The following is a 19105-nucleotide window of genomic DNA, read 5'->3' on the forward strand; positions in this document are numbered from 1 at the left end:
GAGCCAAAATCCAAAATACATCAAAAATACATAAATGGTACTTCAAAATTATGGGTCTTACATAAACCAAAAAAAAATAAAGACAAATTTTATTGCAGAGTAAAAAATTTCATTTAAATGGATAAATTATAACTCAATAGTGATATGACAATCTCCAACAACGTCACCAAAAACTTGATAGCCTTTGAGCAAGTGTACTGAATCATTGCAAGTAATAATAAAACGGTAGTACCAAGTGTCTCACTCAAGAATTGCATTTTACTATCGAATTATGTTTAATTACTAAAATTGAACAAAATTTTTCCGAATTGATTGAAATAAAATTTGCAAAGAACAAGAGTAATAGAATTGAATTTTTATAATAAGAAAAATATCGGGGATGAGTTTCACTTTGAATCCAACCTTGGTTTCTAATTTGATCCTAGTTACTAAATTCCTTTACTGAAATGTTACCGAATTCTCTTTATTATTTTTTCCATAATGTCTTAGTGATAGAACCTTTAATTCCAAAGTGACTCATAATTCCTTAGTGGATTTAAGATTAGAATTAAGCTTTACAGTACAAGAATTCTCTTATTAAACCATTGCCTTTGCAAATAATTCAATTGGTTTCATGACTTGCATCTATCCCTAGACTACAATATCATGAATTTCTCATCTCAAGCGTTCGTAAAGTCCAAATATAATTTCAAAATACGAATCGTAAAACAGTTTAAAATTGATCAAGCAATAAAAGGCATTAAGCACAGAGATGAGAAAAATAATTCAATAAACTAATTCATATAACTAAAAATCAAATCAGACAAATAAGAGGTTCATCTTGTTTCACTCATCCCTAACAAATAGGGTTTAGTTACTTATGATAGAGATATAAAAGATAAAGACTAAAAACGAATTACAAGAAAGATTCATGAATGATTCTTGATAACACTGCTTCAATTGTGTTAGAATCAGCCCTCTCTGAGTTTTCTCTGTTAGGGCACAAGTCTCCAAACTTCCCAATATTAAAAAAGATCCCTAGAAATTGAGAAAACCCGTTTTATGTTTTTTACAGCACATCACGTGCCTCAAGCTTAGCATTTGTGATCCAGGCGCGCATGCAAATAAGCAAGGATGTAGAAATGCGCCTCATGTGCGAGAATTTGCACTTCAGGCACACATCATTTACTGTCTTACATGTACTACATTTTTATCCTCTTTTGAGTCTGAATTTGGGTATGGTGGTTTCATAAAAGTTGTAGCTATAGATTTAATATTTCATTTTCACTTGGTTAGACTACAATTGAACATCTACAGCTCCAGATATGGCTGAAATACTCCACATAGGTCATGTTGATTTCTCACAAAAATTCAGCATGAGACTAAAACAAAGAAACAACACAAAACATCGAAAAATCTCTACTTAATCAAGTAAATAAGAACATAAACATTTATTAAATCCAACTAAAATATAAAAATATATCAAATAAATCCTTAAATTACCAAATGATTAGAGATAACTAAGATTAAAAACAATGAAAAATATACATATGATAAAGAGTTATCATCGCACCAAATATTCAGTGAGCATTATTCCCTTCGCAAATTTCGTTCAGTAACTAGCACTGCAAACGAACGTCACTCTCATTAGACTACGTAGAGACATTGTCGATCGAGAAACATTCATTATTCTCTCCAACTCTTGTCTACAAAGCTTTTGTCCTATAAGAAGTATTTACACAATCCTTGAGTAATGACCATTCATAAAGATTCATCGAAGGGAAATTTTTAAATTCAGTTGCATTTTATCTGTATTTTGATTTGTAATTTTCTTTCATATTGAAGTAGCAATATCAATCACAAGAAAGAGAGTTTGAATTGTGATCCCTTTTTAAAATTTAATTCTTATCCTTAATTTTAATTAACTCAAGAACAATCTTGTTTGAGATACAATTTATCTCCAAAATGTTCAAGAGGTGTTAGTTAAAAATAATACAATTCAATTTATAAGTAAGTGAAATACAATTAGTGAATGCAAGATATATAGGGTTAAGGGATAAGAAGATTACTCAAAGATGTATCTTGATTCACCTAATGTGTACTATGTTCAGTCCTCACTGTAAGATTTTCTACTAATGTGCTCAACACCAGAACGTATTGCCTTGCCCTATCTTTCTTGATCAAAATTTGATCAATTACAACATTCAACTTTCAACCTTGAAAGGAATTTCTATAGTCACCTTTCAGTCTTGAAAGGATTTTTACAAGTACCTTTCAAACTAAAAAAGATTTTTACAACACACTCAATCTAACTTAAAAGATAGACTTGAGTTACCAAATGATGTGTATGATAAAAAGTATTTGGGATCTAAAACTTCTCAACTCTTATTTAATATTAATTAACAACAAGAACTTAGTAGGAAGATCCACGAATATAGTGATACAACAAGAGTATTGCTTGAGAAAAGTGTTTTGGAATTTGAGTTTAAATAATAAAGTGTAGATTGATTGCCTTGGAAACTTTTTCCTACAAATTGTGATAAAATCTTTCTTGATTGCTATGAAAAAGGCCACATGATTTTGGCATGAGTATGCAAGCTTATGCTTAATTTCATATCTTTAAATAAATCACTCAAAAACAACAGTTAATAGATAATATGATCAAAATTATAATTATATATTTAATTATCTTTAAAATAATAATTAGGGATTTTGTCTCAATATATATATATATATATATATATATAATAAGAAGTGAACATTACAATTGGGTGTAGAAATTCGACATGGTAGGTGGTTATTATGTGAAAATTGGTTATCCGATATTACATTAGAGTATGCACTACTAGAATTATGCGTTTTTCCTGCGGATTTAAGCAAATATTCCGCAGGAAAGCATGTTACCTGCGGATTTCCCGGCGGAACTTTATCCCCACGTAACTTTATCCGCAGGAAAATTAAATAAAATCCGCAGCAAAGTTTAAAAAACTTTAGCCACTTTTTTACGACTTTTCATGCAGAAATATTTGCAGCACAGTTCCTACAAATATATTTCGTATGAAAATCTGCAGGTATATCCATTGCACCAACTATATGTTTCGCATTAAAATCCGCAGGTAATTTCGTATAAAAATAATTTTCAAAAAGGAATTCGCATGCTTAAATTTCCACCTTAAATGAATTTGTCTGATTTTTTATTTATATAAAAATTTTAACTAAAAATATATGAAAATATTATTATAAATACATTTTTAAAATATTTAATATTAATCTTCAATTGAAATACTATTGCAATAATCCAAAACAAAATTTATATCATGTTTTCAAATCAAACATGATATAATGTCTATATACAATGTCTTTTCAATTGCCAAACTTCCTAAATATGAACTTCTTTTGGCTCCTTGGTTTGGAACCCCTTGTACTTTACCAAGTCCAGTGCTGTAGAATTTCAAATTGCCTGATTTATTGATTTCAGTTTCTTTAGCATCACCGAGCAACTTCACGCCCTGAAATGGAGATTGTGGTTTACTTCTGCAGGGAGATATGCCTGCAGCAGCAGCTCGTGAACGCCGAAAGGGAGAGAGTCTACCTGGAAGCTCGTCCGAAAAACCAAACCTGTTTGATTCAATGCTCCATTTCTTCTTTCCTTCTTGCATCTCAGGTGGTGCAACTACATTGCTTGACTTGTTCTTGTGAATTGCTTCCCAAGCCTGCATCAAAGATTTATATGGCTGTGAGTAAATATGCTGAAAACATGTATTAGATAATAACTGATGATAGTTCACTAACTAGTACATGATCTAACTAGCTAGTATAACTAACTTTTTACATCTAATAGATCCTCTAGTTAGTTTGTTATTTTCTTTATTCGCTAGTTCACAATTATCCTATAAATACTAATGTATCATCATCATTCCTTTTTAATATTCCTATCATTTGATCAATGAAATCACTGAGGTTATTCAGAATAATTCACAACTGTCATACCAGTAATAACATGTTCATTGATAAAGATGCTTATTAACAAAAAAAGGATTGAATGCTTATTCTAATTTTTTGACGTCATTGTCTTAGATTTTCTCCTGAATTGAAAATGTATTCGAAGAATTTAAAATAAAAAATGAGTTGTGATTTTATATTTTATGATTTTACATAAAGAGCCAACAAGAGTTTGTTGTTGCGGTGGATAGGCCCACAATTAATCAAAGTTATGTGGTAGAGAGAGCTTGATTTCTTTCCAGCAAGTACCAATGTTAGATTTGATTGAGAATTGTTAACAATAAATATAAATAAAAAAAGGAAGTAATTCATTTAATGTTTCCATACAATACATAAGCTAACCATACAATCCATTCGAGGTTCTCTCATAGCAGATTTACTTTCACTTGAGTGTTGTTTGGATAATCATGAAATAAGAGGAAATAAAAGTGCATATTTAACGAAAAATATTGAAGAAATAGAAGCAAGAAGAGTTCTGTTTTCTAACAACTCAATATAGAACAAATTCGGCCTAGCAGTCTAAATATATCAATTGGGAACAAATTCGGCCTGATGACAAGAAAGATGAATGAGCAGAACCTTCATTAATAATACTAAATTACGCAGTTTAAAATTGTTTAGATATCTCAACCTTAAAGTTTTCCTGCCATAACTCGGCAACTAGTTCCATGCGCTCCACTAACAGACCCCCTCCTCCTCTTGAACAGACAAGAATATTGATGCTGGCTTCATTTCTGAAATAGTTGAGAAAGTTAAGTGTATATGTATGCAACCAAACTTACTCCTATTAGGTGTTTATGTTATTTGTGCACATGTACACCCGTGTATAATTGAAAATACAATAACCTAAATGCTGAGATGTTTGTAAAAATAACAAATTCAACAAAAAAATGTATGAATTTAAGGACACTGACCTATTGGGCTTAAAATCGACAGGACAATTCTGAATTATTGTCTCTAGTGCAAGGCTAGTCCCCACACCAGTGGGAGAATTTCCTTTCTGGAAAACAGAGAAGACAGTTAGAAACAATATAAAATTCAGACAAAAGAAGCTTTAAGTTGTCCAAGACTGCTACAAACAGGAAGAAAACACCATGAATAACTGAAGCATATTCAGGTTAAACATGCTGATATCATCAGTTAAGATAACTGACTAATATATGTTGAGGGAAAAGGTATCAAAAAGTATTTAGAGCACAAAGGACAAACAAGCACATCAATCAGTACTTAATCATATTCAGGCCAATGAGTCTATGCATCATTAGTTGAAAACACAGTTAGGAATCCAAGCAAATGACAATCAAACTATATAGTGGTTAAAAATACATAGAAATCCAATCAATCTGTGTTTTTAGGACATGTGGCCAGCCTCATCAATCATGACCACCTTCTTCTGCTCCCTTACATTACATTCATTTACTTCTGCCAGTTGTGGAGTAACTAGTCTCAGTCTTTTTGTCCTTCAATTCTATCAGATAATGCTTGCTCACCTTCTAACTATATTTCCTCACTTTATGGCCTACTTAGCTCTTACTCATTCTTCTTAATCATAATTTCTATTTCACAACTTTTTCTATTATCCACCTATACCCAAAACAATTGTTATTTCTTTCAATTATGCAATGCTGTTATATACCCGATATCTCATATCTCTCAAACTGCTCTCTAAAATATAAATTTCTTATTTTAGTCTCTAATTAATATCTTAACAAGTTTTTAGTATTTTCATATACTTTATAGACTAATTTGGAGAGAGAGTGATATCTTAGTGACTAATTAAGAGGATTCAGATTGAGTGCAGTCGGTAAATTTGGATCGTTAGGAGGAAAAGCAACAGATTTTTTTCAGGTTTATAACAATAAAGCTATTCATTCCAAATCTAGTATCTTTCTTCTTTCCCTCCAAACATATATATATATATATATATATATATATATATATATATATATTACTTACAATATACACATATATATTTATATATTAATATATTATAATTAAAACAAAACCAACAATTATCTAACAACTCTTACCCCCATAATTTCATTCCCCTCTTAGTCTAATTTAATAAAAATATCTACTCTCGTCGCAACTCAATTGTCCGGTACAATTTTCAGCAACCCGAGATATTTTTAACAAAATTGCCCGGTATTAAATCCTTCGTAACGGAAGTAAATTATTTTCCGACAAATAATTTTAATCCAATTTCCAAAAATATATTTTTGGCATTTAACTCACTCAATACCAAAAACTGGGCTAACAACCTAAGAAATTCCACACAAAAAAACCCTAAAATTGCATAATTTAGGATTTAAAAACTATGGGTCTTACAGCCTTCACTTTTGATAAACGTTGTTTACATACTAAAAAGCAACAAGAAACTATTGACAAGGTTTATAACAATAAAGCTATTCATTCCAAATCTAGTATCCCAAAAGAGTACCCTATTTCATCTTTTAATCTTCAATCTCATGAAGCAAAGCACCTTGCTTCTAAGAGAAAGTTGGAGTTTGGAAGTGGTGTTCTTTTCTACAACAGAGGTTGTGTGACAATAAAAGAAAAGTACGACAAAATAACAGCGGCTCACCATGATTTTACCAATCCCACCGTGAAATCAAACATGTAGTCACTAAAACAAGTTTGTTACTACAATCAAAAGAATACTACTGCTAATCTAGCCAAAGTTCAGCCATTCCCTTACGACCAACTACTGTCAAATTCTATTCACATCAACGAGAATTTATCAATATTAAATAAAATAAAAACTAAGATTTAGAAAGTTAAATACAAGTCACTTGAACAAATGGTGATGGAGTTTCCAATTATTGACAATCATTAACACACTTTTCAGCACTGGTATTAACTTCTATATTGCAAGCTCATACAAATCATAATTAAAAAAAAAGAAGAAGAAAAAACTAATATGAGAATCTGAAATGAACAGCACACACTAAGTAGATGCAAATCAAACATAAGTAAAACGAAATATGTGACAAGCGTAGGGAACTTTTATCAGCACAAAAAGTAGATGCAAGCAAACTGAAAGTAAATAATTCGTAAGAAGAAACGAAATATGTGATAAGTACAGGCAAATCAAACAAAATCTGAGTGCAAGTAGCAACTTGAAAAATAAATCTACGTGTTGAACAAACGAAATCAAAGGAAAACTTACAAACGAAGAGCAGGAGGATGATGCGCGCGCGATAGATGAGAAGCGACGAGGCTACGATGACTATGGTTGAGATGCGGTGGCGAGGTGTGACGGTGGTGATTTGAGATGCGACGGTGATGTGTGAGAGTGGTGGGTTAAGAATACGCGAGTGTGACGGTGTGAGGGTTTTGTTACGATAGGCCTAAATCGAGGGTTTTTTTATGAACAATTTGTTTTAGAGTTAGCCCTAAATTGTTAGTTATGCAAAAATAGGTCCTTGATACATTTCTTTTTTAGCAAAATATGTCTTTGTAACAAAAAAAATTTCTTAAAAATATTGAATAATTTTAATGTTTATACATGATTTTTCTTTACTTTTTTATAAACAAATATAATAATTATATTTTTTGAGAATTTCTATAGTAAATTTAAAAATTTATTTATTTTGATATCATCAAACTAAATCGTGAATGGTTAAATAATATGTCAATTAGTTTGACTATATTTTAAATTTAATATCGTTAAATTTTTAAGTTTTATCTTTTAATTCTATTTTCAAATAACATTTTTTGACATAATTTTAATTAAAAATAAAATTTTATTTATGAAAACAATTTATTTAATTACTGAGTTCAAAATTAAATAGAGAAATTTATCAAAACTCTTAATTCAATGAATTTAATAGACAATATATACTATAACATTTAAAAATTACAATAATATTACTAGTGGAGCGGGTTCGGGTGAAGAAATATAACACTCCAAATCATTTGTGTTCCAAATTTTAATTTGGGGAAAAATCCAAACCCAACACTAAATCAAAACTAATTTTCCTTTCCAAATCAAGATGGATTCAGATGCATACTACGAGTCCGAATTATATTATCATCTTTAATTGTGGAACTTGTCTTATATTTTTTATTTGTTTAAAAAGTAATTCTACCTTATTTATATAAAAATAAAATCATAAAAATTGACATGAAATTTACCTGCGGAATTTCCTAAGAATAAAATACTTAAACTTTGCAACGAATTTGCTGCGGAATTTGCTACGGAATTTGCTACGGACAATTACCGCAGATAAATCCTATGGAAAAAATATGAACGTTGCTGCGGAAACGTAGTCGTATGTAAATCCGCAACAACAAAAAATGTTACCTGCCGTTTTACCTGCGGAATACGGTACCGCAGGAAAAGTCTTAAGATAATTGCAAACCGCAGGAAAATCCTCACGTATTACTAACGGAATTGTGTCCGCAGGAAAATCCGCAGGTAAAAAGCAAATTTCTAGTAGTGATGCACAGTGCAGAGCTTGATAACGAGTTGGATATGGTATTTATGTGGGTTAGGTGTCGGCCTGAACCATCAAAGGTGAGGGTGTTTGCATGGAGACTCTTGCATGATATGCTTGGCACTAAAGGCACATTAATCCGGAGAGGCTGATGGATGGTAATCCCGACAATTGTTGTGTTTTTCTATTTTAGAGTATATGAAACAAGTCAACGTATATTCTTTTGAGTACTCTTTCTCGAATTTAATATAGCTTTAGTATTAACTTTTATATGTAAGATATAAAGATACTTAAATTACACGATATAAAGATAATGAAATTCTTTTGAGTACTCTTTCTCGAATTTAGTAAAGTCTTATTTTTACCAATTCACGAAATCAGCTATTCTTATTATAAAATATGATAGTTTTTGTCCCTTATTTTGATATTTTAACTAAAAAATAACGATGTTGAAGTAGAAATATTAATAACAAGGAAGAGATTTGAATTGTGATTCTTTTTTAAAATATTAATTCTCGTACTTAATTAAATAAATTCAACATCAATCTTAGTTGAAATAGAATGCCCATAACATTCTGAGTACGTTAGAAGTAAATAAAACAAATTAGTTTTAGGGGATATGTAATCAATGAGTGAAAAATAAATAAAGATAAGGATACGAAGATCGCACAAAGATGTATCATGGTTACTCAAAGTGGGTTACGTCTAGTGATCACAATCTATGAGATTTTCCACTAATGTGCTTAGCACCAGAACGATTTGCTTTCGCACTATATTTCTTAATCACCTTTCAACCTTGAAAGAAATTTTATAGTCAAATTTCATTCCATAAAGGATTTTTACAAGTACCTTTCAATAAGTAAAAGGATTTTTTCAATATACTCAAACTAACTTAAGAGATAAACTTGAGTTATAAATGATGTGTATGATAAAAGTGTTTAAGATCTAAAAAAACTTCTCAACACTTGTTTGAGATTGATTATCAACAAGAACTCAGTAAAATAATCCTTGAATATAATGATAGAGAGTTGAAGTTTTTCTTAAGATAAGAACTTTGTTACTTGAGTATGAATGATCAAGTGTAGATTGATTTCCTTTTGAAAGTCTTGCTTTTGTCTTATCCTTGATATTCTTTTTATAGAAGAAGAAAGTTTTGAAAGGCTTATATCAATTTGAATATATTTGTTAAAGAACCTTATCTAACTGTTATTTTTTATTGAAGTATATTAAGCACGTTTTCTATTTTGTCCAGATTGTTCTTTGATAAACCTAAAATGTTCTTGTTTTTGAGTTTGATAGAGAATGTGAAGGAGTGAGTGGGTAGATTATGATATGCAAGTCCTTTAGGCCTTTAACTCGAGTTATGGGCTTGAACACTGATTTGAGTAGTTTTGATACTCTTAACTTGTGGTTTTGACTGTAGAAAATGATTTGTCTTGACTGTCTTTAATAGGGAACATTCAGAACGTTCTTTTGATTATCCTCTAATTCATTTTGATAGAGTTTGAGGATTCTTTCAAGAAAAACTTTAAGTAATATGTAAGACATGATGTTCTTGATTTCTTTTCATAAAGAGACGTGTGATTTTTGTATCAATATATTTGATTACCTGTCTTTGAATAAATCAATAAAAAAAAACACAAGTTAAAAAGCAATATAGTAATAATCATAATTAGTGGTTAATTAACTGTTTGTTTATCCTCAAAACACTTGATTTGGGATTTTACCTTAACAAATGTGACATAATTTAAATAACGTGACATATGATACAATGATGTAGAATATTAACACTAATGAATTCACAATAAAATCCTCTAAAAACTTAACTTTCAAAATCCTTTAAAATATGTCAAATCGTGATTTTTCAGTTCAAAAATATGAGAGAGAGAGAGAGACTAAAGTTGTCAACTTTTAAAATACGAGGACCAATTTCATGAATTAGTAAAAATAGTGAAATAAGTGAAAATAGAGGGACCAAAAGTGTACTTGTGCTATTTATAATAAAAATAGTTGACTAAATTGATCATCTTTTGAAGGAAAAATGTTGCTTATGATTGACATCCTCTCATATATATAAGATATAAAAAAATCGAATTACAAATTTATATTTTATTATAATAAAAATAGTTGAGTAAATCGATCATGTTTTTAGAGAAAAAAATATTATTTAAGATTAACATCAACTTTTATATACAAGATTAGTTTTACATAAAAAATTTTTAGAAACAATATTATGCAAAATCAAAATTCGAATTTTCATAAGTGGATTTTTTTTCTTAAAACTAAATTTTTAACTTTATTGAAATGTATTTTGTTTAGAAAAATTCGAATTGAAGTTTTACATAAAAAGAAGTTACTTGCTCGAAATTAAGTTTTACGCAAGTTTTGATCTATTCAAACTCATCGTCTGGACAACTAGACACTAATACTCTTACAAGCTTAATTTTATGATAATTATGAATTAAACTCAATATCCCAAATTTACAACACTTTGCACACTTCCTATACCAACTACTAACGTAAGACTCCGGTGTCCATACAAGCTAAATTAAATTAAAAGTAAAAATTTAAAAAGGTTCATATAAATCAAATCCGACTTATACATAACAAAAAGTAAATTCCTTAAAATGTGATGTTTAATATTAAAGAACCAATGTTTAGAAATAATATTACGTGAAACTCATATTGAAATTTTTTGGAAGTAATATTTTTTAGTTTAAATGAAATATTTTTCAAAAATATTAGATTTTGAGTTTTATGAGTGTGTAATGAAAGTTCAATAGTGCCTACTTGTATAGTCTACGCTACACATGAGGTATCTTATGTTTAAAATACAATAAAATCCAAAAAAGAAAGGAAAAGATTAGCGTATTTTCTTGTACCAAAAACTATTAAGCAACCCACCTAATCGATTAATTATTATTAATTATACTAAAAATGAACACATAAATTATTATATTAATCACCTAACTCATTAATTCTTTCTTCAAATTGATTACTTTATTGTTCAGTTAATCATCTAAACGATTAGTCTAAACTATTTAATCGGTTAACAACCTAAAATCAGCAACATATTTAATCTTCAAATTTAAAGTAAGAATATTTTAAATTTAGATTTACTTGTAGTGCACATGTTTATGAAAATTAATTTTTAAAAATAAACAAATTCAAAAACAAAAGGATTTGAAAAATATTAGAGATTTTAAATTCACTTTGACATTTTGTTAATTTCAACATGTTGTAAAATAATTCATTATTTATTTATTATTAAACTTAAATATGGTTGTTGTAAATATAATCTATTTTAATTTTGGTCTTTGTAAAAAAATTTGTTTGAATTTTATACCTATAAGACTATTATTTTCTGTTCCTGGTATTATATGGTTCAGTTTTGCCACATAAACATTTTTTTGTAACAGTTTATGACATCAAAAACCAAAAACAATAGTTACTCATTTTACATAGATAAAATAGAAATAAAAGAAATTTATAGAATCAAAAATCATAATAAATTATATTTGCAAGAATTAAATATATATTTAAAACTTATTATTATTATTATTATTATTATTATTATTATTATTATTATTATTATTATTATATGAGTTATTATTGAGTACAGGCATCATTATAAATAAATTCAATCGGATATATTTAAATTTTAAATAATGAAATTAAACGATGTGAATTAAGTGGCCAAGGAAAACTAGTTCTTTTGTATTTAGTTGTTTACTCTTTGGGTAAAATAATGTAATATAATACTTCTTCTATCTCACAATGAATATTATTTTAGTACAATATTCAGTATTATTTATAATTTTTAATACAATTTTAATTATTATTATTTTTCTATATTATTCTTCAATGATATTATATACTAGAGATGTCTTAAACATTTTGAAGATTCTGATTTAATCTTAAAAATTAGACCCCTAATAAAATAAGAAAAAATACACTTATAATCTTTTAAGTTTAACTAAATTTCTACTTAGATTTTTTAGGTTTATTTTATTTTGATTTGATCTTTTAAGTTACATTATGTTTGCACTGTTAGCCTTTTGTTTCAATGTTGACAACAATTAGTGAAGTAACAATGTCGATTTACAAGGAAGGGATGTTTGAATTGTAAATGTGCCTATTTAAAAATTCCTGAAGAAACCTTAAGATTTAACTCAAGAATGATCTTGGTTAAGAAAACAGAAAACGGAGAACGTTCTTGGTTAGCTTAAAAAACAGAAATGCAGTTTATGTTTTATCCCAGTTAATCAATTAAGCTTAATAAATAAAGAGATAAGAGAAGGAATACCACACAAGGATATATCCTGGTTCACACAACTCGGGCTACGTCCATTCCTCACAACTGTGAGATTTTCCATTAAGTGTTCAAAACAAAGAACCTTCTTGGTTTTACAGCACCTAGCTTAGATCAACCTTGATCTTTTACAAGCTCTATTTCTTTCCACCCATAAAGTAAAATAGTCACCTACCGATCTTGATAGGATTCGTTACAATCTATTAAAACTATAATTAAACTCTTATAGTTTGAGTTTTACAATAATGATGAGATTGTTTTAATAGAATCTGAGATGTCTCGACTCTTGTTTGAGATTCGATTCCTTACAAAGAATATAATAGTAATAACACAATATGATATAAAAGTTCAGAACTGATTCTTCTTTGTGAAAATGAGAATTTCAAGTATGTGAATGTGAATGACTTATGAGACTTTTATAGCACTTGAAGTTCTGCCTTTTTCTTAAACATTGTCCTTTCTTTAATAAGCGGTTGGAGCATTTAATAATGGTCAAAAGAGTTGTTGGTAGTGCTCTGTCAGTTTTGACCAAAACCAATATATGTGATTAAAAATATTCCAGCCTTTGAAATTTTGAATCTGTTTTGACTGATGTTGTTACAATCTTCTTTTAATCTATTTGCCTTCGAGTATAAAAAGCTTTGAAGCTTCTCAATTAGTCATTGATGATACATCTTCAATCTGGAGCCTTGAATCTGTCCAAAACAGTTTGGTGAAAGATTATAAACCTGTGCAGCAGTAAGGAGATCAAAACTGAAATTCTACAGAAATGGAGATTGATTTTCAATCTGGTTTTGGTTAAGGTGTTCCAAACTGTTTCAAGTAGCTTGATTCGAGACATTTTATCTTAATGATTCGAAAGCCTTCTTTGTCTGAGATGAGACATTTTTTTCTTGCCATGTACTGATGAACATAGTATAAAATTCAGAGACAAAAGGTTCGTTTAAATAGTGGAGATTTATTGGTCAAGATGTTGTGACGATCAGTCTTGAATTTGGAGATCATTCTCCATTTTGTCCAGAATGTTCTTGTTTCTTTGTCTGTTAAGTTTTTAACTGTTTTCTTTGATTTTCTTGATTCCTATCTTTGAATTAATTCACTCAAAAGCACAAGTTAAATTAACATAACATTTTAGAATAATAATTAACATTCTTAATTAATCTTTGCTTATTTTCATCAAAACTTTAATTTGAGAGTTTGTTTTAACAATCTCCCTCTTTTTTATGATTACAAACATGTTAATTTAGATTTTAATTCTAATTCTAATATCAATTTTGAAGAGCTTAATAGCTCCCTCTCAATTAACGCAGTAAGTGATTTTGACAGAATTTTAAACATGCATATTATTTTGGCATAAGTTGTTTTCATTAATTCAAAAAGAGACACAAAACATCAGTTTGCTTTTAGCATAATTAGAGAATCCTAGATACAAAAAGGGATTCTAAAAACAGAATAAAAACTATCTTAATTCTCCCCCTTTGTCATACAAAAAGGAAGGAGTAAAAGGATCCTAAGATTCTAGTGATGGAGAAGATCCTTTATAAGAGGAGGATTTTCCCGGGTTAGGAACAATCGGAGGAACAAGATGAAGTGGAGGAGGTGCGACTCCCAGCTTGAGAGAAAGTTGTTATGTGAGCCATGTTCGCAACAGAGTAGTCTCCTGATCTTGCTGAAGCTGGCGTGCTATTATAGTCCGAAGAACAGTCAGAATTTGAAGGTTCAGCCATGCGAGGAGGAGTATGAAGGTGAGTAGATGGTTGAGAAGTGGCAGCAACAACTGTGTTGGATGGAATAGTGGTTATAGAGATATATGGAATAGTGGCAAAGGAGGTTACTATGGATGGAAAAGGATTAGATGGTGTGGAGGGGTTACCAGATGAGCCAACAACTTCTAGAAAGTTTAAAAACTGACTAATACCGAAAATGGAGGAGCTTGTTTTTTGTGGGGACACAAAAAGTGGAGACATGGTACTTACATGGGGATTGGGCAGTAATGTATCGAAGTCATGACGAGGAGAGCGAAGTATTTGAGAGTATGAGAGAAATCTGTGGAGGATAATGTGGATGGTTGAGGAAAGATGGAGAAAGTTGATGGATTTGGGATTTTTTTTCTAAAGAACGTTATGGAGCAGTTTCTGTTACTGCATCTCCGGAATGATCATATGTTTGACGTGGGAATGGGATAGGTATGGTGGCAGTTCTTCGTCTTGTCGAGCATTTTCTCTTTAAGGAAGTTGGAAAGGAGGAGGTAGTAGTGGTAGGTTGTTCAGAAAATGTTTTGCGCATGTGGGAGAGGTTCTTTGTGGAAAATTTGGAGATTTTGATGATGGATTTTTCAGTGGAGAGAGGAATGCCAAAATGCCTAAAGATTTTAGTTAATATCATTCCATAAGGAACGATATTTTTCTTGTAATCCTTAGTGGCAGCACAAATCATGTGCTGAATTATTACACGAGGAAGATTGAGGCGCTTAGAGTTTAGAAGGTGATAGATGATCAATGCATCATTTGCATAGACATACTCGTGGCTTCCACGGTGAGGAAGGAGAGTATGTTGGCTCATGTTGTTGAAGACTTTTGGAAGGGGCTTGACATATGTGGAGAGGTAGCGAGTGGATCCTTCTTGAAACAAGTCAAAGAGTACTTCAGTCTCTTTGAGATTTAGAGCTGAGTACCACTTGTTGCCAAAAACAGAAGGTCCTTTTGTAGGCAGTTGAAGGATGGAAGCCAGGATATCTGGAGTTAACCTTATCTTGATTCCGTTAATGGTGGAGATGATTAGGGATTTGTTTGGGAAGGTCGTGGCATTGCAGTAGAAGGCTCTTACAACATCTGGATAGTAATATTCAGATGTTTAGAGAAAAAAGGTCCAGCCTAGTGCATCAGTATGATGCTAGACAACGTTGCCATTGATTATGAGTTTATCAAATACAAAAACTCTTTCGATTCCAATAAGGCATTGAGCCCATTTGTCTTTGAAATTTTTGGAATTTTTTGGTGAAATGAGAGGGAGTGTGTTTGGTTTGGATTTTTTAGTGGGTGGAGATGTTTCAGATGTGGATAAAGATGAGTGGGAGAATGTTCTTGAGGATATGAATGAGAGAATGGTATAACAGGAGAACGTTCTTGATGTGGTGAACGTTCTTGTTGTGAAGAATGAGAAGATATATGAACTGGAGAACGTTCTTGATTTAGAGAACTTTCTAAATTTGGGGTTGAGGAACATTGGGGAAACATAGAATGTTCTGGAGAGGTGGGTTTAGTGAATTCAAATTTTGTTTGGGTGCATGCATCTTCTTTTTTTGGGGATTTTTGAGTTTGTTTTTAGCTAGGAATTGGGCGATGGTCATGGTGGTTTTAGTTTTCATGGAGCGTTGCGTTGATTTTTTGGATTGAGTTGAAGGTTGAGATGGTTTAGGAAGAGAGGAGAAGATTTCATTGATTAATCTCCTTTTTCGATTTGTGGGAGTTGATTGAGAAGGCTCGGAAGAGAAAAAAGATTTTGATGGAGTGATGGGTTTGGTTTGTGTTTTCTCTGTAGCGGTTGTGTGAAGAGGAGTATCAGATGAGTCATCAGTCTCAAAATCGGAGATGATGAAGTAGAATGGTTTTTTGGTGGAGGCCTTTGAGGTTCCAATGCCAAATTGTACTCTCATGGAGCGTCTTTTTGGCATTGTAGGTTTTCTCAAATGAGGGGGAACTTGAGCGAGATTAGGAGGAGGACATGTGTAGAGTGGTGGAAGAACAGTGGATAAAGGATTGTGATTGATCTGGAGATTAGGGTTATTTTCTGGGGACGATGAGAGGTAGTCATAAAACGAGGTATCAGAGGAAACTTGTGGTGGAGTTGGTCGTTGTGATGGAGAGGGTGAGCGTTGAATTGATTCAGATGATGGGGATGATGAGGATGGCGAACAAGGATATGCATTCTTCCTTGCCGATTGCTTGGTGCGCGCCATTGTTTGTGAGTTGAGAAGGTTTTTGAGTGAGAGAGATTTGAGGAAGAAGATGAGAAATTGAGAATATTGTTTGCTGTTTTTTAGGAAAAGAAAAAGAAGAAGGAGTGGTTGAATGTTAGTCAGAAATTCTGAGAGAAAGATCAATGATTATTTTGAACCTTGGAAGGAAGAGAGAATTTTGGGGGCGGGAGTGCTTTGTGTCAGTTTTCTTTTGCAAACAAAGAGACACATGCATTAAATGCCAAGACTTCCCTTTTTGGTTTTGAGAGGGAAAGTGATGACTCAGAGGAGAATGTTGGTTGAAAAACGGAGATTGATGTCTGGAAAAATGGAGATTGATAAAGGTTCTCCATTTCCTGCAGAAGCATATTTTAATCAGAATTTTCTGGATTTTTCGTAATTTTCAGTTTCTCTTTGATCAAATTGAAACTATCTTCGACAAGAGGCTTTGTAAAGATGTCAGAAAGTTGATTTTGAGTATCAACAAAGATTAATTTGATATCTTTCTTATTGACATGATCACGAATAAAATGATGCTTTATTTCAATATGTTTTGATCTAGAGTGTTGTATTGGATTGTTAGACAAATTTATTGCACTAGTGTTATCACAGTAAATTGGAATGTTGGAATAACTTACTGAGTAGTCTTCGAGTTGATTTTTAATCCAAAGAACTTGTGAGCAGCAACTTGCTGCTGAGACATATTCATCTTCAATGGTTGATAAAGCTATTGTGTTTTGTTTTCTACAGGACCAACTTATCAATTCTTCTCCTAAGAACTAACATGCTCCACTTGTGCTTTTTCTTTCGTTTTATCTCTAGCATAATCAACAACATAATATGCTATAAGATCAAAATCTGAACCTTTTCTATACCAAAGACCAAGATTAGAGGTTCGAACAAGATATCTAAAGATTCATTTTATTGCTGTTAAATGAGTTTCTTTTGGTGCTGATTGAAATCGAGCGCATAATCCCACTGCAAATACTATATCAGGTCTACAAGCAGTTAAGTAAAGCAAAGAGTCAATCATTCCTCGATATTCTTTTTTAGAAACAAATTTACCATTTTTGTCTTTCTCTAAAGAAAAGGATGGATGCATAGGAGTAGGTATGATCTTTGATTCATTCATTTTGTATTTGACCAACAGATCTTTAATGTATTTTTCTTGGCAAACGAAAATACCGTTTTCATATTGTTTAATTTGTAATCCAAGAAAATACCTTAATTCTCCCATCATGCTCATTTCAAATTCACTTTGCATAAGTTTTAAAAATCCTTCACACAATTTTTCATTTGTTGATCCGAAAATGATATCATCAAGATATACTTGAACAATAAGTCAATCATTCTTCTCTGTTTTCTTAAATAATGTGGTGTCAATTTTTCCTCTTGAAAATCCATATTTGATTAAGAATGAACTTAACCGTTCATACCAAGCTCTTGGTGCTTGTTTTAAACCATATAAAGCTTTGTTAAGTTTGAAAACATGATTTGGTTTTCATTGATTTTCAAATCTTGGAGGCTATTTCACATAAACTTGTTCATTTAAGAATCCATTCAAAAATGCACTTTTAACGTCCATTTGAAACAATTTAATAAGCTTATGAAATGCATATGCAAAAAGTATATGAATAGCTTCTAACCTTGCAACCGGAGCAAAGGTTTCATCGTAATCTATACCTTCTTGTTGATTGTATCCTTGAGCAATATAACACCCCGAATTTTAACAGCGCGAGTGTAGTTTTTTTTTTTTCAAAACAAATTCATAAAAATAAAGAAATAAAGAAGAAAATACTTTTGGATAAATATTTAAGTCGTAATACAACGACAAAAGTCAACAACATTTACAAGCAGCGAAAATAGTTTGAAATAAAAATCCAAAGTATTTAAAACAGCAAAATGCACCGGGGCAATGAGACCTATCAGACATAGCTCATATCCCTGGGGTATTCTTGGCAGACACCTGTACAATAGCCCTGCCCAAGATCTTAACTTCCCCACATCACATCAAAAAATGGTACATGGAACCCATCAAAATAAAATGTCAAGTTGACAATATTGGTATAGGTACAGTCTTCCAAATTAAAATAAACACAACCCAAAAAGAAAGACATCTAGTCCCTATACGTCAACATAATCTGATCATTCTACAAAAAACTATACATCCTAGACGATCTTCACGCGCCCCGCAAAATCCTCCTAACACAGCTCTAGTCAGGTGTGTCCAACTACCTTCCCATCTACAGTGTACTAACCGGTAGGATGGTCTTGGTTCTCATCTGAGGGCAAAGCCCAGATTTCCACAATAGTTGTAAAGGGTCACCAACCAAAATTAACAATTAACACATAACATTTGAGTTTTTAAATGCACAAAATAACCTTTCAACTTAGCATGCACCTTAAAAGGGTTTC

At 31.1% G+C, this 19105-nt stretch overlaps 1 protein-coding gene across 5 annotated transcripts; it reads right to left on the reverse strand.

Moving 5' to 3' along the window:
- Positions 1-3213: 3213 nt before the first annotated feature.
- LOC101507395 (uncharacterized) lies at positions 3214-7497 on the reverse strand. 5 transcript variants are annotated; one of them, XM_004516421.4, is made up of 4 exons: positions 7151-7432; positions 4896-4981; positions 4613-4715; positions 3214-3713 (listed from the first exon to the last, which is right to left on the reverse strand). In XM_004516421.4, the coding sequence occupies exons 3-4, from the start codon at positions 4649-4651 to the stop codon at positions 3303-3305; spliced, it is 450 nt and encodes a 149-aa protein (XP_004516478.1). In that variant the 5' UTR covers positions 4652-4715; positions 4896-4981; positions 7151-7432; the 3' UTR covers positions 3214-3302. The 5 variants fall into 5 exon arrangements, 4 of the variants coding, with proteins under 4 accessions (XP_004516478.1, XP_004516479.1, XP_073222885.1 ...); XM_004516422.4 differs by having other exon boundaries at positions 3214-3692; positions 7151-7429; XR_012162507.1 differs by lacking the exon at positions 3214-3713 and adding an exon at positions 4269-4492 and having other exon boundaries at positions 4531-4715; positions 7151-7415.
- Positions 7498-19105: the final 11608 nt, after the last annotated feature.

The sequence above is a fragment of the Cicer arietinum genome, chromosome 3 (genome assembly GCF_000331145.2).
Source record: "Cicer arietinum cultivar CDC Frontier isolate Library 1 chromosome 3, Cicar.CDCFrontier_v2.0, whole genome shotgun sequence".
NCBI classification, from domain to species: domain Eukaryota; kingdom Viridiplantae; phylum Streptophyta; class Magnoliopsida; order Fabales; family Fabaceae; genus Cicer; species Cicer arietinum.